Source organism: Seriola aureovittata, chromosome 2 (genome assembly GCF_021018895.1).
Source record: "Seriola aureovittata isolate HTS-2021-v1 ecotype China chromosome 2, ASM2101889v1, whole genome shotgun sequence".
Taxonomy (NCBI): domain Eukaryota; kingdom Metazoa; phylum Chordata; class Actinopteri; order Carangiformes; family Carangidae; genus Seriola; species Seriola aureovittata.
Window position 1 is genome coordinate 12,807,920 of NC_079365.1, and position 22,549 is coordinate 12,830,468.

The 22,549-nt window shown below is 43.8% G+C and overlaps 1 protein-coding gene across 4 annotated transcripts in view; it reads left to right on the forward strand.

Annotated features, from left to right (window-relative positions):
• Positions 1–22,409, forward strand: part of srgap2 (SLIT-ROBO Rho GTPase activating protein 2) — a 53,292-nt gene extending 30,883 nt beyond the window's left edge. For 2 of the 4 annotated variants that reach the window (XM_056395531.1, XM_056395514.1), the window contains exons 3-23: positions 3,113–3,275; positions 6,295–6,357; positions 7,909–8,124; positions 8,521–8,649; positions 9,757–9,978; positions 10,063–10,164; positions 10,295–10,492; positions 10,650–10,734; positions 11,310–11,337; positions 11,591–11,621; positions 12,348–12,408; positions 12,604–12,681; positions 12,878–13,012; positions 13,142–13,247; positions 15,744–15,968; positions 16,798–16,877; positions 17,235–17,433; positions 18,393–18,530; positions 18,731–18,944; positions 19,035–19,145; positions 19,232–22,409. In XM_056395531.1, coding sequence (XP_056251506.1) covers positions 3,113–3,275; positions 6,295–6,357; positions 7,909–8,124; positions 8,521–8,649; positions 9,757–9,978; positions 10,063–10,164; positions 10,295–10,492; positions 10,650–10,734; positions 11,310–11,337; positions 11,591–11,621; positions 12,348–12,408; positions 12,604–12,681; positions 12,878–13,012; positions 13,142–13,247; positions 15,744–15,968; positions 16,798–16,877; positions 17,235–17,433; positions 18,393–18,530; positions 18,731–18,944; positions 19,035–19,145; positions 19,232–19,786 — 3,139 coding nt within the window. In that variant the 3' untranslated portion in view covers positions 19,787–22,409. The remainder of the gene's footprint in view (positions 1–3,112; positions 3,276–6,294; positions 6,358–7,908; positions 8,125–8,520; positions 8,650–9,756; positions 9,979–10,062; positions 10,165–10,294; positions 10,493–10,649; positions 10,735–11,309; positions 11,338–11,590; positions 11,622–12,347; positions 12,409–12,603; positions 12,682–12,877; positions 13,013–13,141; positions 13,248–15,743; positions 15,969–16,797; positions 16,878–17,234; positions 17,434–18,392; positions 18,531–18,730; positions 18,945–19,034; positions 19,146–19,231) is intronic. The other 2 variants (XM_056395540.1, XM_056395522.1) reach the window with 1 other exon arrangement.
• Positions 22,410–22,549: the final 140 nt, after the last annotated feature.

Consider the following 22,549-nt stretch of genomic DNA (forward strand, 5'->3'; position numbering starts at 1 on the left):
CACACATCTACAACACACACACACACACACACACACACACACACACACACACACACACACATGCACACCCTCTAGCTCAGATCAATACTGAGCCAGTTGCAGAGTGTATGTTTCCCTCTGTTGCGTATTGGGGGAGGGAAGGAGAGCAGAGGAGAAGGTAGGGCAAAGGACAGAGAATAAAATATGTGGTTTAGCTGTTCAGCTACTGCAGCAGGTCTCCTTACGTCATAATCTATCAACATGTCGTAATGCAATAAAAATACAGCAGTTCACTGACTGACAAGTGTTCAATCTCCATTTTCATATCTCTGTTTGCTCCTCTCTCACCCTCCTTTTGCTTCTCTGTTCTTCTAACATCTGTGTATTTAACAGTCTCCCTGCATCTGCTGCAGCTCAGTCCGGGTGCCACGCTGGAATTTCAGCTATTTTCCGGTTATGTGTGTGTATTTTTGTATGTGTGTCTGAATGTAGGTGTGTGTGTGTGTGTGTGTATGTGTGTGTGTATGTGTGTGTGTGTGTGTGTGTGTGTGTGTGTGTGTGTGTGTGTGTGTGTGTGTGTGTGTTTGTGTGTGTGTGCGTATGTGTGTGGGTCTGGGTCTGTTTCTCCATACAGCCAGGCGTTGATGGTGCTCCAAGAATTGTGGGGTGTGATGGTTGTGTGTGTTTGTGTTGATCCCATGGAGACTCCTGGTATTCCTGCTATTTGGCAGACAGCGTACAGCAATGGTGGGGGGTTAGACGGTTTAACCGTATTATTTGTGTGTGTGTGTGTGTGTGTGTGTGTGCGTGCCCTGAGGCTGACAGGCAGATTGGTCACATGAAGAAGCCCTCACAAGTTGCACCCTGACTCAAAGCCTACCCTTATGCTAAATATTAGCTCAGTTTCACTGTTAACAAGTTGCAGCCCCTTACACAACTCTTGGCGACAGCTACACATTATTTCAATGTGGTTTTTGGGATCGTATGACCACACGTGGCCGGAAAATTGCTGTTTTGTATCTTTTGTGGTTGTATTCATTTAAATCTGTCAAGTGTTTTTTCTTTTTTTGTTTTGTTTTCTGCTTACCCTTTCATACAATATTTAATCAAACTTGGAATATGATATAATTAAAAAGTGATTTTTGATATGACTGCCTTGATTATTTTTGTGAGAAAAAGAAAAGACAGAATTTACAATCAAAATATCATTATAACTAAAATACCAGGCAGTATGTAATCTAGTAGGACAATATGGAAAACATGTCAGTATATGCCTGCTCTGACTGTCTTTGTGCACATTGTGTCAGTGTTTTGTGCAGCCGGACCTTTCCCTTCATGCATCCTGTTGTTAGTCCAATCATTAAAGCTGTGCTCAAACAACAAGTGTTTCTGTGGTACAGCTGGTCCTAGTATTTAGTTTGGTCAGTGCAAGAACAATTTGCCTGCTCAGCTTGCTTCAGTTGTATGAAACTGCCAGCAGTGATGCCCTGTTTAGTACTATGCAGTTTGATCCTGAATGTAAATGACTATTTAGCATTTTCCCTCCACTGACAGCACCTGACCCTAAGACTCACTGTGTTCCCAGCGTGCACCATGTGACCTCCAGAAGGACCAATGACATTTCAGTGTTTGCGTTGCGATAGCTGAGGATCAGAGAGAGTTAGGTGATATTTCACCCAGTTGCTGCAGTGCCATTGCCATGGTGATCATCCGCGGTGGGCTGAGGGTGACATGTCACATGGAGGCAGGGAGGCTGGCCAGTTGAGCAAATAGAGGAACTGTGGCCCTGTTTTGGTGGAAAAAAAAATGTTGTGCAAACAGTGAAGACAGACACAACGGAAAAGAAACAGACAGCAGAGAGAAGTTGCAGTAGAAAGTGATACAAACACACGTGAGCCCACATTATCATTGCTCAAGTTTAACATACAAAATGTGGTTCATGGAGTTGAACTATTTTGGCTTTGTGATGTGTGTAGGTGGATTTTTTTTTTTCTTTTAATCATTACACTCCGTTAGTCATCTGACCAGTGACAGCCAGTACCAGCAAATCACATCACTGTTTATGACTCATCTCATCAGATCCCACTTTCTCACAGTCACACACACACACACACACACACACCTCCCCACGGACACTACCCCCACTTTATACCCCCCGGTCAAAGACTTTCTCTGTGTCTCCGACCTTGTGTATGCTTGGGTCAGTGCTCTACTTTTCCTGACCCTTGTGTGTGTGTGTGTGTGTGTGTGTGTGTGTGGTGTGTGTGTGTCTGTGTGTGTGTGTGTGTCTGTGTGTGATGTAAATGCCTTGCAGCTCTTTGCTCTCTCTATCCAGTTAAAGCTGCTCTTAACGGCACAAAGACCTTCTTTCATCCACTTACACTCACTCATAATCCATTTTGCCCACTAGATCATCCATGGATCATCCATAACACATACTGTACACACTCACACACACACACAGTCACACATGCTGGTGCTGATGTTGTCGTGTAAGCAGGACATTGAGAGCCTTGCATTTATATATTGGCTTTATGGGGACCTGACAAAAGACAATGAAACACTATTGGACTATCACACTGAAATCATTACAGTCTTTAAATCTCTCTCTTTCTGTCTCTATCTTTTCTCTCTCTCCTCTTTCTCTTATCCCTTTGTGCGACAGCTGTACTTGTGGGGGGGGAGTCTTACCTCTTCCTGCTGGGTTTTGTATCCTGGCTGAATCCCCTGTTCCCTGTTTGGGCTGGCTGTGTGTGTGGGTGTATGTGTGTGTGTAGGTGTGTGTGTGTGTGTGAGAGCAAGAGGGTGGCTGTTTTGAGCATAAATCTGTCTGGGCATTTGCTCCCTCCCTGTCTGTTATCCCAATGCCTTGTCTGATCTTTACAAAAACACTGTGTTGAATAGTGTGTTTTTTATGCAGTATTCCTGTCTACATTTTACATGAAGAAAGTCTTCGTGTATATGTCTGTATGCATCTATCAGCAGCATGAGACGGAAACTTTAGAAGATGAAAGTGACTTTATGCTAGTCTTTTGTCTAAACATTTGCTTTGAGCTCCTTGAATACATTTTAAGTCTCTCCCTGTGTGTGTGTGTGTGTGTGTGTGTGTGTGTGTGTGCATGTGCGCTTGTAGGAAGGAGCAAAGCATCTTATCACCAGTGAACTGCTGGAACCTGCTGCTGCTTCAGGTGAAGAGGGAGAGCCGCGACCATGCCACTCTGTCCGACCTCTACCTCAACAACATCATTCCCCGCTTTGCACAGATCAGCGAGGACTCAGGACGCCTCTTCAAGAAGGTAAACACACACACACACCCACACACACACACACACACAAACACACACACACACACACACACAAACACACACACACACACACACACACACAGTGGAATTTGACTTCACTGAGGTTTCTTTGAGGTTACCGTCACAGTGTATGGCTCACACTTCTTTCAAAGTCTTTTTCATGTGTGGAGGAGTGTTTTTGAAAAGGTGCAAAGGAGAAAAAGAATGCACCAGCTACAGACTGATATGCTGAAAACCATGTCCATATTTTTTCCCTGTCCATTTGTTTCCCCTGCATCTGTTTTCTGTCTATTGGGCTGTTTTATTGACTGACAGCAAGTCAGCTGAACCTCAGGTCAGCAGAGTTTAGGCCATTTGTTCATACAGTAGCCTCATTCTTGTCTCCTCTGATCTCTGCCTTGCTTGACATAGAGAAGAAAGAGACGAGACCGAGGAAATGCGGGGGGAGACCAGAAAAAGGAAGAGAATTGGAGTAGAAAGAGAGGGCATCATGAGAAGACAAGACAAGGGGGGGGGGTGATTTCTCTGGAAATCAGAGCTTGCTTGACCTTGTAGAGCAATATACCATGGCTGAGCTCTCCCCTGGGAGACGGTCATTCATCTCCAGGCTGGACAAGTTAAACCAAATACACAAGTATTTGGAGCATTTGAGAGGCAGTGCAGAGGATTGGAGACTGAGTTTAGTAAACATACACAGATATGAACTTTTCATGTTTTTCAGAGTTTCAGAGCGAGAACATTTCTGCGAGGTGAGGTAATTTCTGCTAATTGTCTTCAAAGAATGAATTCATACAGCTTCGGTCTGGATTTAAGATTAGACTTGGGTTTAGATTAAACTATCACGGGTTAAGTTTAAGGTAAAGATGGAAGTGAAGCTCGTAGTGAGGATGGAAAAGAATCTTATCAAGAGAAAGCCCTCACAAGTGTAGTAAGATAAGTGTGTGCGTGTGTGGAAGGCAAAGTGAAGCAGTCTGTGAGTGGAATGTCATGGCAGAGGCTGCTGATTTTCTAACCAGATAGGTTGTCTTTGAACTACATTTACAGTCTGATCGCAGGCGATGAGAACACACACACAAACCTTCACCCTCATTTTACTGCCTGTCTGATACACCAGTGCAAAAAAAAAAAAAAAAAGGAAACCTCACTTTTTCTCTTTTTCCTTGCCTCTCACTTCTTGGTTGAGTCATGGACGTTGATTTCTATTTTCATTCTTCTCAAACACTGGTTTTTCTTTGGCACGAGGACTGCTTTCATCATGTCTGGGTCATGAACAGGCTGCACAAATACACAAGGAGAATACTCTGTTGGCTAATTAAGTAGATAATTAGTTCATTTATAACATTTCCAGTCAGCAGCATGAATACCAGTAGTGCCAGGGGCCACGACACGCACAACTCATGTGTACACAACTCATGGAGACCAACGCCACGACCCATATTAGAGAAGTCAACACATTAATTTCAGCCAGTGTGGAAAGTAGTGCAAAATTATACTTTTGGTGCAGTGTGTGTGTGTGTGTGTGTGTGTGTGTGTGTGTGTGTGTGTGTGTGTGTGTGTGTGTGTGTTGTGTGTGTGTGTGTGTGTGTGTGTGTGTGTGTGTGTGTGTGTGAGATCTTGTCACTGACAGAGAAAGCTCTAATGAGTCAGACTGCATTAATGAGTACACAGTCTCAACCTGGACTACAGACATCAGGGCTAATGAACTGTGCTAGTTACCAGTTTCTGTTGTGAACCAGACTAGATGTCCACAGGCAAAATGGTAAGTCCAAAGGTCAAGATCCATGGTTGATAGATATGAGGGCTCAGCCATGGCTTATTGCTTTTTGACTGGCTGTAGTCTGGCTGGTTGTCACCTAATCTGAGCCTCGTACTGCACTTTAAAGAGTGAGGGCGGGACAGCCTCAGTGATCCTGTTACCTCTTTTCGTCTACAGCAGAATCCTAAATCTCTCTAATGTCACTTTCTCCCTCTGCAGCATATATCCCTCTGTTCCCGACCTTCCTGCTCTCTGTAATTCTCCCACATAAATTCATCATTAGGATTTTTGGAGTCCTTGCTCTCCATAAACCCCTTGACCTCTTTCCCACCATCCTTTTCTCACACCTCACCACAACCCACGCCTCTGCTGTGCCCTCTTCCAGCAGAAGACAGATGCTCAACATACGAAATCTGTTCTTGCTTTTTCTCTGCATTCCTTATCCATTTTTTTCAGTTGGCTGTCTCTGCTATTTATTTTTTTTTCTCTTTTATTTTCCCCCATGCTTGTCTTTTGCTTTATCTTACCTGTCTGCTTTCAATTTCAGTCAGTTTCATTTGTATATTCCCAAATTGACAAATTTGTATAAAGTGTAATATGTAGCTGGTTTATGCCTCTCTTTTCATCATTACTAAAACCCAGTCCGAATGACGTGATTTTAGTAGTTGAGGTGAATCCCAGCGTATCCTGCTAAAATATGAGAGGAGCTGTGAAATGTGTGTGTTTATGTGTGTACATTTGTGAATGTGTGTGGAGCCTGCTGATGCGTGGGGTTCCCGTGAAGTCGTCAGTCATTAGTAGCTGTCTGGAGAATGGTACTGCCTGTATTACTCCCTGTTCCTCCCACTTTGTCTCTTTTTTTTAATCTTGTCTAACTGTGTCATCTTGCTCTCTGTCTTTGGCTCTTTTTTTTCCTCTTGCCTCCTCTGCGTTACGCTCTCTGCCACCGTGCCATCATGTAGCGATCCATATCTGTAGCTTCCTCCTCTGTCTCCACATCCATCAAGTCCACTACCGCCTTGCTCATTCATCTGAACCAGTGACTCATCCACTCCTGTTCAGCAAGATTGTCTAATCTTGATTGATGATGGGGCTGTTGATCACTGGCTGAGCCTGAGTGGGTATGGGTGTCATTAGTTGACAGAGAGATGACCAGGTAGATGGACAGTGGGTAGAATCTGTGAATAATGACACTTAGTGAATAGTTGGCACTTTTCATCCATATGAATGTGTCTTGTTTTTCTGTCTCTCCAGAGCAAAGAGGTTGGCGTACAGCTGCAGGAAGACATGATGAAAGTTCTTAATGAGCTTTACACGGTAAGAGAAGCCACTGCCATCACACTCACAACATATTTAACGGCATATTTCAAAACCAAAGGTACAAAGTACTTTACTACAAGGACCAGTTGCAAATAAAAATAATTTTACAAATGTAACAAGAGCTAACAAGAACAAGCTTATAGACAACACAAAAACATGGATATTAACGAGGCATTTTAGATACAATCATTTTAGGATATAAGATTTTTAGCCACACTAGCAGCTTGGTTCTAAAGCAAAGTCGGTCTATCCACCACTTTTGTGGGTTAGAGTGAAATATCACAGCGGTAAACTATTGGATGGTTTGCCATGACCTTTTTACAGATGTTTACGGTCCCTAGAAGATGAATCGTACTGACTTCAGTGATCCCTTTTTTTCTTTCACCAGCAGGTTCACATTTAATAGTTTTGAATGAAATTTCTTTTAACTATTAGATTGAATTTTGGTAAACATATTCATGGTCGCCTTTGAGATGAATTCTGACAACTTTAGTGACTCCTAAATTTTCAGTTTTTAGCCATCATCAGGTCAGTTAATTTGGTTTATAATCACCTGCAATGCCTGCAAAACTAATGCAATTCTCAACCTCTGTTAGCAAATGTTTTCACGCTAACATGCTAAATAAATCATGGTGATCATGGTTAACATTATATCTGCTAAACTTCAGCATGGTAGCGTTATCATTGTGAGCATGTTAGCATTTAGCTCATAGCAACACTGTGCCCAAGTACAGCTTCACAGAGCTGCTAGCATGGCTCTTATTGATGTTTTTAAAGGAGTGATATATACTGATACACTCATGCTTCTGTAAAGCGTTGTTATGCACATTCTTACAAACGGGACAGTCTGACTTGATTGTTGATATTTCACACATCATCACTGGCCTGTCTGTTGTTTTGGTCTTCTCACGCTGTCAGGGGCATCACAATGCCGGTTACACATGTCCATGGTGCTGCCAAAAGGACTGCGGCAATCAGAGTGTGTTTCACTGTCTGTTTGTGTGTGGGCAAAGTTTCCTACTACATCATGCCTCTGACCAGCAAGCAACCATACAGCTTCAGCCCAGCAAGGCCCATAAAAGCAGATCTTAGGCTGTAATTATAGTGTGTAGTAAGAGATAGAAATAGATCTGGTTTGAGTGACGCGCAGTTGCTCACATGTATACTCATAGACCAGTGTGTCTGACGGTGGCGTTTTGAGGAGGGTTTGAGCCGTATAATGATGGCTCTGGCGGTGGTCACCAGAATAAGGCTGACACTGCACACACACATACTCGTTTCATGTGTTTAACTCTTCATGTTAAAGTCATACCACCATGTCCAAGTACAGTAGAGGAGGTTGTTTGTGACTGTAATATTGCGGCGTGCCAGTGCTCGGGGGTTCTGTCTGAAAAGTCTGTCTGTGTACCGAGCCTCTGTGCTACACTCTCTTCATGATGCTGAGTGGCATAATCCCACTTTTGATCCGGGGCCAGAACTGAAGGGAGGAGACCCACTGAGAAACACGCATATTCATGCTTGTCTACAAATCTCAACCCTTGTTCCCAGGTGATGAAGACATACCACATGTACAACACGGACAGCATCAATGCCGAGTCCAAGCTGAAGGATGCGGAGAAGCAGGAGGAGAAGCAGATGGGACGCTCCGGTCGACAGGACGACCGTCAGACGCCGCGCTCCCCCGACACCCTGGCCAGCATCAAGACTGACGAGAAACCAGTCCGACGCTCCAGTGTCAAAAAAATCGAGAAGATGAAGGAGAAGGTGAGCGAGGCCTGGCTGGGGAGGGGAAATGGAGGGCAACGAGAGGAAAGCTGTTTCAGAGCGCTCCACCTGTTGTCACATTGACTGTGTGTGTGTGTGTGTGTGTGTGTGTGTGTGTGTGTGTGTGTCTCATGAATGATTTATGAGGGCATGACTGGCTTATTGCTAACCTTGTCTACTACAGCTGGGGCCTGTCACAGCTACATGGTTCTCCACTTCTTATTATCCATAATCAATACTGAGGCATTCCACTCTAACACCTATTATCCCTCTCCCTTCCCTCCTTCTCTCTACCTGTCGTTACTCTGCTTCTTTCATTCTTGCCCGGTTTTTCTTTACTTCTCCTCTTTTCAATCCCTTGTCTTTATCTCACTCTCTCTCTCTCTCTCCTATCAGAGACAAGCTAAGTACACAGAGAACAAGCTGAAGGCCATCAAGGCCAGGAATGAGTACCTGCTAGCTCTTGAGGCCACCAACAGCTGTGTCTTCAAATATTACATCCATGACCTCTCCGACATCATTGATGTGAGTATAAACACTCTCTGTTACTCGGCGGGAGCGGCTAACATTTGTAGACATATTGTGTGTGCGTGTGTCCCAGTGAGTTGGAGCCAGGGGTGGTCCCTCGGTCAGTCTCTTCACATCAGCTTCAGTGCTCCTAATGAAGGAGGATTGGTCACTCTCTATGTTTTCTCCTCTTTGTATCGAGTGTTTGGGCCCCTCATAGAAAGCCAGTGTCCAAAACATTTTAATCATTCTCTGCTCAATAAAAACATTTCACTGCCTGCTGGACTGACGGACCTGTCAATCGAGGTGTTCATTCTCTCACTCCGGTTGATGGCGCTGACACACTAATTGAACAAACTGTGCTCTGGTAAACCCCCAGTGACGTTCACAATGTTAGTGAATTGTTTTGCTAATTTCTTTAATACGATTTTGCCGTACGTCGTTCTGGCAGGTAATAGCTGGAGACAGTGTTGCCCATGTAGGTTGTGAAAGAAATTAAGGAGGCACCAACCATGTCTAATGAACTGATAAACAACGAATCTCACCTGTAAAATATGCACTGTGTGTCTACTCGATCTAACCTTTATCCAGTGGAGGATAACGGAGCAGACTGGGGTCGTACTGTGCAGCCTCCGGTTGTGAATGTGTGCGTGTTAGATGGGCGATGCTGAGAAGGAGAGGGTTTATCTCAGTTAAACTACCCTGTTTATTTTGTCTCTTAGTTTATTAGTTTATCCATCCTACATGCAAAATATTTCAGCACAGACATTTTACAATTTAAGAATGATCCATTTTGAGAGCAAGGAAGATGTACCATGTGACATCTCAAAGACTATTGTATAGATGTCGATGCAACTTGTGGTGCAGTATTTTTTTATAGTTGTTAAACTGATTATAGTAGCACTATATATACAGGTAAACAGTGTGTCTGCATGGCTTGGTGACATGGCTGGATATCATGTAATATCCCTGTATGTCTGGACTGTCAAAGGCATAGTGGCTAAAAAAACCAAAACTATACATATGTCATAGGTCATTTCTTTCTGCTTTATTTTCTGTTACTCAACAATGCTTACATTTCATGCCATTAAATTATGTGTCCATGTGTGTGTGTGTGTGTACCAGTGCTGTGACCTGGGCTACCATGCCAGCCTGCATCGTGCCCTGAGGACCTACTTATCTGCAGAACAGAACGTAGAAACATCCAAACACACCGGCCTGGAGACACTGGAGGGAGCCGCAGAGAGTCTGGAGCCCAACGGGGACAAACAGAAACTGATGGAGACCTACAACAACGTCTTCTGCCCCCCGGCTCGGTTCGACTTCCAGTCCCACATGGGAGACACGGTACAGTGCAAGCGCTTGCGTTTGGTTCTGTTAGAGTGAGTGCGTTGTTAAACATCAGTGCTATAATATGTTTTTCGCTTGTAGATGGGAGTGATGTGTGCACAGCAGCCGCTGGAAAGCGAGCTGCTCCAGAGATGTCAGCAGCTGCAGTCCCGTCTCTCCACACTCAAGATTGAGAATGAAGAGGTCGGACATCTTTCTGCTTCCTCTAATATTATTCATTCATCTGTGTCATCTTCGAACCCCTTGTAAGTGTCTTGAGTGTTAATCACAGCTTTTGTTCACATCTTGTCTTCTCTTCGTTACTGCCCTTCAGGTGAAGAAAACCATGGAGGCTACTCTGTCCACCATCCAGGACATGGTGACAGTGGAGGACTACGACGTCTCCGAGTGCTTCCACCACAGCAACAGCATGGAGTCGGTCAAGTCCACTTTCAGTGAATCCTATCTCAGCAAGCCCAGCCTGGCCAAGCGGCGGGCCAATCAGCAGGAGACGGAGCAGTTCTACTTCACGGTCAGCTGCCATTTATGGACATAGATGATTTCTCATAAGCATTAATAGGATCAAGCCTCTAACCGACAAAGCTGTTTTCTTTACTGCAGTTATATATGAGCATAATATGCACATGTTGTGACTCCAGCGTGTGTGTGTGTGTCTCTGTGTGTTGTAGAAGCTGAAAGAGTTTCTGGAGGGCAGGAACCTGATCACCAAACTGGACGCCAAGCATGACCTCATCCAGAAGACCCTGGGAGAGAGTGAGTGGGGCTGCCAGAGTGTCCTTCATACATTTAAGACATCGTCCTTGTGTCCTGTATGTGCGAGTGTGTGTTTGTGCTCTGGGAGCTCCGCAGCAGGAGGGAGATGGATTCAGGAAAAGGTCTGGTGCCTGGAGGCAGAGCAGGAAGCAGATCAGAGAGATGAGTGGTGTGGTGGGACACATCAGAACCCATGCAGTGCAACAGAATGAGTTTAATACATCTAATAATCACAAGCTGTGTGTGTGTGGAGGGCTAGGTCACAGTGACAGTGACCATATGTGGATGCAGCTGTATGTTTGTAAGTGTGTGTTAGGGCAGGGATGGGGGGGGCACGGGGGGAGGGTGTATTCCTCAGGGCTGAATGTGTCTGCGTTTCCATAAGCTTACAGGAAAAAGCCTCCCAAAATTGTGTGTGCACAGCTTAAGTGAGACGTTTGTTCCCTGTCTCTGTTCCATCTGAAGCTGTTTCCTCATGTGTCCTGATTCCACTATAACAGCCTATCTCTTTCTCTCGCTTTCCTGTCATACCACCCCCCCCCCCCTCCCACTCTTCCTGTTTCTCCCTCCTTTAGGTCAGAAGAGTGACTGTTGCCTTGCCAGGTAGGTGTGGTGAAGGAAGGAAACATTCTCTCGCACACACTTGCATATACCATAGCAGCATTTAAGTTTGACTTCTTGGCAACCAGGGTTATTATTTTCCCCCCTCACTGTTTATAGATATTCTCAACACATGTGCATATGTCTCTGAGTGTACAAATAGAGCGTTACCAGAGTTGTGAGTATAAATAGACTTTGTCTGTACACATAATGACAGAGTGCCGTTTCTTCCTCTCCCCTCTCTCCGTCTGTGTAGTGGACGGAGAAACTCGACAGTACGGAAGCAGGTAATTATCTCTCACAAGTTGGTGTCCGAGTGTGTTTCTGAGTGGCTGTGAGTTTTTCAGTCAGAGCTGCAGAGCTGCTGTAGCTTTGTTTTTAACTCAAGCCACATGTTTTCTCACGGTATCCTCCGTTCACAGGATGCATATGTTGACAGTGTTTTGGTTATAATCATCACATCATTCTGATTAATTTGACCCAATCAGCAGTATACATCTATAGCTAGCAATCTGAAGTGACACACGAGTGATCAAAAGAAGCTGATCAATTGGACTATCTCATGTTTGTGGCTCCCTCTTGTGGGTGATTTGTGTTTTGGTCAAACGCTCTAACTTAACGGAGATATAAGCTGATCAGCTGATTGTTCATTTCAAATTATAGTCACATTTCAACATATAAAAGCACAGTTGTGTTCACACAACAACAACTATGTGCATATATTGTCCAACATACGCTCCACAGCCTCACCTCCCAGAGATTTCTGGAAACCCCAAACAAACAAAGGGAAAAGGGAAAAGCGCAGTCTCCTAGCAACAGCTGAGCACTGCGCCCACCCTCTCTCCCCCATGTCTGATACCCATTCCTCCCAAATGTGTGCACCGATGCATGTGCGTGTGCAGACGTGTGTGTGAAAATCCTCCTGACAAGAAGTGCGCTGTGTTTTATTTCCACGCCAGTCTCCTGTCTTGTCTCTTCCTATACCGGGAGTAATTCCTCTCCCCCTATTTTAGGAATCAGGTGAGGCCATTCCTCTGATGGTTGAGAGCTGCATCCGCTTCATCAGTCGCCATGGTGAGTGAAATTCTCCAACGAAGTGATAGGTTTAGCATCAGCTTTCCCTGTGTACTGATTGGTTGCATTGTTATGTCTAGTGTGATTGGTTAGGGATACAATTAAACTGGGAGACTATGTCACAATTCAACTGTACAATCCTGAAAATGAATAGGGCGTCTTTAATTAAAACTGTGGTTATGTATGTCTGTGTAGGTCTGCAGCATGAGGGCATCTTCAGAGTGTCAGGCTCCCAGGTGGAGGTCAATGACATCAAGAATGCCTTTGAGAGAGGTACAACTGTTATCCAACAGGAAACATGAGCATTTTTAGAGAATGTGTTTACCCCATGCTTTATAATCTTTTCTCATCCACTCCCTCTCCCCCCTCCTCTCTCTCTCTCTCTATATCTCTCTCTCTCTCTCTCTCTCTCGCTCTCTCTCTCTCTCTTTCTCTCTCTCACTCTCTCACTCTTCTCATCCGGTTGTAGGTGAGGACCCGCTGGCAGGGGACCAGAATGACCACGACATGGACTCCATTGCTGGGGTCCTGAAGCTCTATTTTAGAGGGTTGGACCATGCTCTCTTCCCTAAAGAAGTCTTCCATGACCTCATATCCTGTGTCTGTAAGTGTTGCAACCTTTTGTCTTTTGTGTGTGTGTGTGTGTGTGTGTGTGTGTGTGTGTGTGTGTGTGTGTGTATGCGCTTGATTGTGTGAGTAATCTCCTGGGTCTTATGGTTTTGTTATTTCCCAGCAATTGAGAGCCTCCAGGAGCGGGCAGTCCACATTAAGAAAGTTCTACAATCTCTGCTGAGCAAAACCCTCATCATTATGAGATACCTGTTCGCCTTCCTCAACCAGTGAGTAGCAGGACACACACACACACACACACACACACATGGCAAGACAATAGACCAAGCTAATTGGTGAGAAATCAACAATCTGTAGTTAATAAAAATGCTGGAATAAGACCTGGGTTAGTAGCTATATTTTAATAATTACATCACAGAAACATCAAAGAAATGAATCACAGTTACAAAAGCAGCTACACACTGAACTGCAGTTAGCCATGTTTCTCCAAATTTGGTACAATCGTTCACTTGGACTGAAGGATGAACTGATTTTGGTGATCAAAGGTCAAAGGTCACTGTGACCTCACAATACTCATTTTTGGCCATAACTCACAAATTCATACGCTAGTTATGACGCAATTTAACACAAATATCTAATAGGATGAAATGATGAAGTGATGACATTTTACATCCAAATGGTCAAAGGTCAATTTCACTGTGACATCATAATGTTGTGCAAAAACACTTCTGACCATCATTCAATGCTGTAACTCAGTGAGGGGAGATTGTGACCACATTTCCTACTGGCTGGCGGAGGCATACAACCACGAGATGGTAATTCTGGTTTATATTTGAGTTTCAGATTAACCTCAGACTTGAGGCGTACAATTCAAAGGAGGCCACATGTTTTGTTTGTCGTAGTTTCAAAAATGGTAGAAACACTGGTGCTTAACATGGATAGATCAGAGTGTCTACGAACAGTGGTTGAAGGTAACAAAGGCAAGTTGGAAAATAACAATGTAGCAGCTGAATAATAAAACCACTGAATTAAACCAACAAAATTGTGACATAGTCTCAGGAAAAAAAATTAACAAGCTTTCTACTTTAAGCAAAAGTAGATGATTGCACACTGAGAAGCTTGCGTCAGTATTTCCCAAAAGTTAATATTTATTAAATCACATGTGCAACAGTGTGAACTATGTTTTGTGTCAAAGGTTTCACCAGCTTTGCTTAACAATGATTTCACACAAAGAGCAAAGAATAGTTGGGATTCAATTGATTGATTCACATCAATCAAAAAGTCATGGAGGATTAGGTCAATATATTCAAAAACATCTTTCACTATACATTAATCCACACACAATAACAAACATAATTTCAATCACTGTGAACCACAAAAAACAACTTATCACTTGTTTTGGCTAAATAAAGGAGTCAAAGCAGAACAGAATGAAATGCACTACAAAAACCTGATCAACTATCCACAAATCCACTATTATTTACATTTTTCAAAGATGGTCTTTCTTGAAGGGATGCCACTAAGAAACTGTGAATTAAAACCTTAAAAACTTTTATTTAAAAAATAATAGATATGCAACCTTTCAGCAACTAAGGAACATCCTGTCTTCCAATCTGCTACAATTGCACGATACTTGCACATTAGTTTAATAAACACCAGAATGAGGTCAGAGACCCTTCCTTTGGCCTTCTCACACCAAATATAAACATCCTTTAACCTTTGTGGAAAGTCAAGTATGGACCCTAATTAAAGTCCAAAGTGCAAAGAATATTTCTACCCCTGCATTTCTCAAGGAGCTGGAAGCCTTCCTCCTTGAGAAACAGTTTAATTTCCCACTTAAGGTTTAAGTTTATTTATATGGTCCAATACCACTTACAGTGTTTCAATGGGCTTCACACATCAGCCACAAACCAAACTCTTTAAAAACAATGAACAGAAGAGAGTATTTGAGGAGACATCAGTAGAGGCAGTTCAAACAGAGACACATATATCGCCGTAATTTTAAGACAACGGTAGTAACACATTTTTCTGCATGTGTGCTTTGTTGCAGTTGTGGTTGAATATATGCTAAAGGGATAGTTTGGGTTATTTGACGTCAGGGTTGTGTGAGTTATCCACAGTCAGTGTATTACCTGCAGTAGATTCGGGTCGGCACGCTGCCAGTTGAAAGAGGCAACTGATCTATCACTTCAATACCCAATATGCATTCAACGTCAGTTTCAGACACACACACACGGACACACAATCACTCGCACATTCCATGCTGTCCCATCAATCCCTACAATCCACGACAAAGCCTTCCAGTAAAGAGAGGTAGCAAAAGGGAGTGAAAGATGAAACGAAATGGGATGTGGGAGACCTGAAATTTGAGACGCCTGGGTAAACCAAGCCGTCCCAGAGAGCTCATGCGGAGACAGGAGGGGAGCTTCTTCTTTTGGTGAAGTGATTTACACTCACCCCAAAGCTCCTGCTTCTTCTCAAACACTGAAACACTCACACATCATCAGAGTCTCTCCATCACCACATCGTACAGATGAAGTGATGAAGTGATGCGGGCTTTGGTAGTGTTTACTGTTGGACCTCATGCGATCCGCAGATACATGTATACGTTCACAGCTTATTTACAAGCTGGGGGTGTCGTAGGCTGTAAATGACATGTTGTGGTTGTTTGTATGCATAGTCAGTTTTGTACATATATATATATATATAATATGTATTTTTAGTGACAATGCCCTCTAAATAACTCTGCTTTCCCCTCTGCTCAGCCTGTCTCAGTACAGCGAGGATAACATGATGGACCCCTACAATCTGGCCATCTGTTTCGGTCCCACACTGATGTCTGTCCCAGAGGGCCACGACCAGGTCTCCTGCCAGGCTCACGTCAACGAGCTCATTAAAACTATCATTATCCACCATGACACCATCTTCCCTGGACCGCAGGACCTGCAGGGCCCCGTCTACATCATCCCTGGAAGTGGTGATGACTTCTGGTGAGAGCTGGGGAGGAGAAAAGGTGTATATGTATGAGGGGAGTTTAAGGAGTGATAGGTCGTGTAGGATATGAACTAGGAAGCAAGTGGGAAGGCGGTGAATGGGGGAGGGGGGGTACAGGTCGTTGATTTAGGGGCTGCTGTGGAGTGATGGGGGTTCTCAGCTTGTCTGCTCCGCTCAGGGCCAGGGGGCCACGAGGATCGGCTTACCCTCCATCACATAGGAGATTAAAGTACCTCCTGACCACATCAGCGTGGGAGAACACAGAATACACACACACACACACACACACACACACACACACACACACACACACACACACACACCAAAATGCACGACAGTGCCAGCTTTCAGTTTTACTGTAATGACAAGCCTCGGCACCAGTTATTATGATTGCTGCCAGTCAGAGCAGTTGTTTAGACTGTAAGTCACACGGGAGGAGAAGCTCTGAGTCTCGACTGTAGAAAGTGTAGACAGAAAATATTATCACACTGGCATGGTTGCAACCAGAAGGCCAAGACCAGGACCACAATTAAAGGATAGGTTCAGATTTATTTTTTTTCAAATCCATCTGAACTAAATGCTCACATGCCATGTGTATGTGGAGAGAGTCATGGGTGGCTGGAATCACAGATGTGAAAAAACCTAACCTATCTTAATACAAAGTTTGCAAGATGGTTAACACAGCATTAACACAGTGTACAGCACGAGTTCATGTGACTGGATAGAGGAGAAGAGCTCAAGCTGTATGTCATCAACACGTGCAGTCAGTCTTAGACTTGCGTAGTTGTGTTGTCTAACCTCTTCTGCCCTCTGTGTCCACCTCAGCGACAGTCCACACTGTGAGCCCCCCCTTGTGGAAGAGCCTGCTCCTGACACCGTCTCTGTCAGCCACAACAGCGAAGATGGTGACTAACACGTACACACACACACACACACACACACACAAATACATGTAGTAATTCAAGGAACCAATTTCCTCTTGTAACTAGTTTATGAGATCTCACGCTGCTTTCCTCACCAGTTACTCTGGCTTTAACCTTTTAAACCAGCTCACATCCTGCTTTCAGTACCGTGTTTATTATGCTGCCTCGTTACTGCTCAGCATTTTTCAACCTTGGCACAGTCACCAAATACAGCAGCACTAACCTGCTATGCACTAATCTGGCTTCCCCTCTCTTCCACCTCTCTTGTCTCTCTCATTTGTTGCTGCCCTCTGCTTCTCTGTCACTTCCTGTCTCTGTCCACCATTCTCTGAATCTCAGGCTCCTTGGCTGTTTCAGAGTCCGACCCAATCGAAGCCATCGCTCGGTTCGACTACTCCGGGCGGACTAGTCGGGAGCTGTCGTTCAAAAAGGGAGCCTCTCTGCTTCTGTTCCAGCGAGCTTCTGATGACTGGTGGCAGGGACGACACAATGGAGTGGATGGACTGGTGCCACACCAGTATATTGTGGTCCAAGACACGTAAGATGTCTTCCAGTCATTAGTCTTTATCAAATATTCGTATAAGGAACAGCAAGATAATACAGTTTTTTAAAGGGAATTGCAGTTGTAGTCAACATGTCTCTTATGTTCACATTTTAGTCTGGTATGAAAATTTGGTATCAATATTTTTCTTACTTCCTCTGTTGTATAGTTTTGGAAAATGCAAACTACATAAACTACATACAAATACAAAAAACAATGAACACATGTTTATTTGACTGACCAAAATCAAACACAGAAAGCGGTCCACTGGAAATCCCCATAGTTAAGGAAGTTGGTCTTCTGTGATAAGAACTGTGTGTCACCGCAGATCAATTTCCCTGTCAACTTCAGCTGTTGTATTCATGCAGGCCACAAATGTCAGGCTTTTTTTTTACACTTCTGTGCATGCTAGCTAATTAGTAGCAAACACGAGAAGATGGTTTAGGTGCCCAAGTTTCCCAACTGAAAAAAATAACATGACAAGGTACACACTGTGTGGAGACTCCTGCTGTACAGCTTTTAAGAAGTAGAATACAATAACTGCAGGGATTTGGAGTTGAATACCTTCAGTGACTCCGCATGAAAGCTAACAAGTAAGACAAGTGCACGAGGCTCAGTTGTTGGTCCACATTTTCAAAACTCAGTAATAGACTGAGTAGAAAGTTATCTTGACCAACTGTCATATCAAAATATAAGAATGATACCCAGGCTGACAAATACAGGAATTTACCTTTTAAGTTGAAGGTGCTTTCCAGTGTGCAAGAAACTGTGTAATTTTGAAAAGTGATAAAGGTGATGAGGATTAGTGTTCATGTTGGAATTATTCATTTAGTGAAGGGAAAAAAAAAACGTCGAAAAGAGTCTATACAGAAGTTGTTAATTAGAATAAAGGTGGCACTAAAGTCAGCTTTGTCTTTCATAGCAGTGATTTCATAAGTACTGAATGATTGTTTCAGGTCTGATGGGGGACGGGGAAGTCCAAAGCCTGATGTTGACTCCAGGGATCTGCTGGAGGAGAGGGTGTCCACTAGAGGCAGCGCCGCCTCTCCTACTGGAGCTCATGTGGCTGACATCTACCTGGCCAACCTGAACAAGTGTGTTGCAATTTCAGTTTTCCTTTTGCATTGACTGACGAAAAAAAATCAACAAGCAAAAACATTGTTTTTTCCATTGTCGTTGTTGTTTTTAGACTTTTTGACCCTGAACTGACTTTTTTTACTGAGTGCCCTCTAATCAAATCACAACAACACAGTAAATAATAGAAATATGTAACTGAAATATTTGTCTCATTCAGGTTGAGGAAACGTCCGGAGTCTGGGAGCATCCGAAGAGCTTTCCGGAGCTCAGAGAGCGAAAACACCAGTCCAGGAGCCAGCGGAGGGGGAGGAGTGAGAACAGCTTCTCTTCCTGTTGGAGGGGCTCTGGTGAAGGAAACTGGAGACAAACGACCCGTCAGCGCTCATAGCATCCTCAACTCAGTCACTCGCCACTCCTCTCTCAAGACCAAGGTACTGTAACATCTCACTGTGTCTCCTACAAACGAATGTAGTGAATGGACTGGTTTTGTTGATATATCTGGGGCCATTGTGAACATTTAGGTGGAGAGTCCGCAGTTAAGGAAGACAACTACAGCAGGGCGCTCTAAGAGCTTCAGCAACCACAGACCACTGGACCCAGAGGTGATAGCCCAGGTGGAGCACAGCTCACAGGTACTTCTCTCTTCAGTTACCTGCCGCCGTGCTTGAAACTTTGTGTACGTGTGTGTGTGTGTTTACTTTATGTCTGTTTGTTGCAGGACATCGAGGTGGCAATGAGCTCTACCCTGAGTGAGCGACAGAGCACCTCCAAACATACACACACCCCTGACGTGGTCCTGGACACACTGGAGCAGCTGAAAGGTGTGAGTGGTGGTGGGGGAGGAGGAGGAGGAGCCTCAGAGCCTTCCAGTCCCCTCCACTCCCGTCTGTTGCGGGACAGTGAGGGGGTCTCCTCACATGCTCACCCACTTCAGCGCAGCGCCTCCTCAGCCAGCGATGTACCCTCCTCCTTCCGCCCCGCCAAGAGCCAGCCGCGGAGCCCCCTGCCCTCCGCCACATCCCCCTCCCTGTCCTCCTCCTCCCTCTCTTCCTCTGTACCTTCCTTTAGAGAGCTGCGCCCCCCAGCAACAAGACCCAAGCCGGTGGTGTTCCCAAAGAGCGGAGGAGGGGGTGGCAGCCCGGCAATGGGCTCCCCGACCTCCACTGTTCCCCCTACACCTCCACCTCCACCTGCAGGCCACACACACTCTCTCCCTCACACTCCTCCTCCTCCACCCCCGCCCCAGTCTAACGACAAATCCTGCCCGGCTTAATACCCCTCGATCTGAATCACGTTACTGATCCTTACAAACTCTTCTACCAGGTGCTTGAAGCACTTCATTAGTTTCACATAAGACCCCTAACCCACTACTCATGTGTAGCATTCACTTCTTGGTGTCCAGGCGAGTTCTTAAGACGCCATGTTCCCTTTAGAGTTTTTCCTGCGCTGTCCTGGCAGCTCTTCACTGTCACAAGGTGTAGGTTAGTGAACACCCTTCAAAGACACGTCTTTTTCTCAGATTCCAGTGATCACTGGATTTTAAAATCTTTCACAAGGGAACAGGACTCAGGATGGACACCTACAGACCTACAGCACCTGGAGCTTACATACACTAGTTTGTGATGTTTGAAATTGTGTTTGAGTGGGCGTGCAAGAGTGTTACTTGCCTTTACACACAGATCTATGTGAGGAACAAAAAGCACTGTTTGATTTTGTATAGTAGACATGACAGTTTTTTTTTTTTTTTTCTTTTTAATGACCCCATGGCTAGCGGACTGGAAGGGAGTGTTTGATTCCTAAGAATAGACTGTGAAATGCTAAGTTCTTGCTCTGTGTAGAAATTAAAACACACTGACTTGCTGCTTCAGAAGTGGAAGACTGGTGATAAAGGTGGACACTTTGGATGATGAAAGGAAGGAAAACTGGGCCAAATATCAGTGTAGGTCATGTGATCAAGAGCTTTATTTTATCTCTTCCTCCAGTGTTTGATATGTTGGTGATATTTTTTTATTTTTTTTATTACTGTTCAGTACTAGTACCATTACAGGAGCATAACAGGAGCAGTGCTCTCCAATATACTTAACATGGCCAACAGTAATTCTAACTCCATATATAGCAATAAAAAAAATTAAAAAAAGTTGGTAGTTTGAAGCATCCTGCTGCTTCTCTCCTGCAGCTCTGTTATGTGTGTAGGGGACCACTGAAACCCAGCATTTTTATATGTAATGTTGGACTGTACACACACACACACACGTTTTCTAAATCTGTGTGTGGTGGTGTTTTGTGGCAGCTAAACACCTTTCAGGTTTTCCTTGCATGCTGGGGCCACAGACGGCAGCCACAGTGGCAAGCTGCCTGATCGCATCAGTTTATGTATCTGCAGTACCAGCTATAGAACGACTTCAAACAAAGTTACAGCTTGCTCCTTTAAATATATACTTAAGACTTAACAGTAAAAAAAGGGTTTATTATTCTAATGGTGTGTATGTATGTTTAATATTCGTGATAACTGGAAGCATGGAGCTGAGGATCCTCCTGAGTGTGTTTAGATAGAAGCACAACCAACCACCTCATCCAATGCGCTCTTAAGCAAGGTTTGCTTTTGTTGTTACTTTTTTCCCAGGTGTTTATTAATGCTCAGAACCTGTTATGGTAAAATGTGGAACTGTGTAACCGTCTGGGTGTGTGCGTGTGCGCCTGTGTGAGCATGCGTGGATGTAGAGTATGTATGCACCTCACCCCACCCTTTCCCACTCATCATAAAGGGATGCCACCCGACAGCAACGGCTGTCTGCAGACAGGAAAACACTGCTCCTACATTCTGGAGTACCAGGGGCCTGAATAAATATGCACTGTGTACGTGTGATCAGATAAAAAGCCTGCAGGAATACATAAAATCTCGTCTTGTCTTCAGCCACTGCTGTAACAACAGTGGCAGACCAGCTTTAAGTAGACTGAGGATGAGGAAACCCAAATCCAAGAGCTTAAACTTAGACTTTTCTTTCTTTTGATATTATTTGATAATGTATACCTTTGCAAAATTAGAACTGATGATGAATTATGGAATAAGTGTATAAATTTTTCGAATACTGACTTCAAATTTGGAGATATGCCATTCAGGGTAAACTGAATAAAGCCTTTTTGATGTATTTCACTTTCTTGAGAAAGTATTGAACTTATTTTACCCTGGTGTCCTTATATTCCCTACTATTGCATCTTTCCCCTTCTCCACCACTGTTTCCCCAAAAATACAGCACATACTGACTTCCTGTATGCTCTTTACCAGGTAATGAATTATAACTGTTACGGTTTTCTTTTTAATCTCTGTATACTGTTTGTGTATTACCTGGTGTATTTGTGTTGCTCTTACCTCATCATGACAACTGGAGGGACTGTGACTGTGTGAGTGTTTGTGGCGAGAGATTAACTCACTTTATCAACACGCACTCTCTCACACATACGCACATGCATGTGGGTGGTTGGTGTGTTCTGTCCTGGCTGTGCTGTCAAGAGGAGCTGGGACCCTCTCAAATCAATCATCATGCACTTGAACAACTTGGCTTGTGTGTGGACTAACTGTGTGGGGATGATTTGTCGGAACTGAATATTGTTAAATATGCATTTTTGTGTCCATTTGAAAACAGCAGAACTAAAAAAAAAGAAAAAAAGACTGTAATGTCAAATCTATTTATAGTTGTCTCTGTATTACTGGAGAATCCTGTGTTCAGATGTACTTTGTATATACAATGTTGTACATTACAGAGGTACACTCTTTTTTTGGTACAATATTGTACAGTAATAGCAATAGTAGTTTAATCAAATAGGCCTTATATAATTCTATGTGTAGTTCTTGTAGTAGATCTGTTTTTTAATAAACATTGCTTGCTATAAAGATTCTCAACGTCTTTGATGTTTGTTACTGTGAAAATACATTTAATTTCAGAAAATCACCAAAAATATTAATAGAAAATGTTAAAGTCTGTATCCATACAAACTAAGTACAGTTATTATAAAGAAGAAATGGTTTGGGTCCATT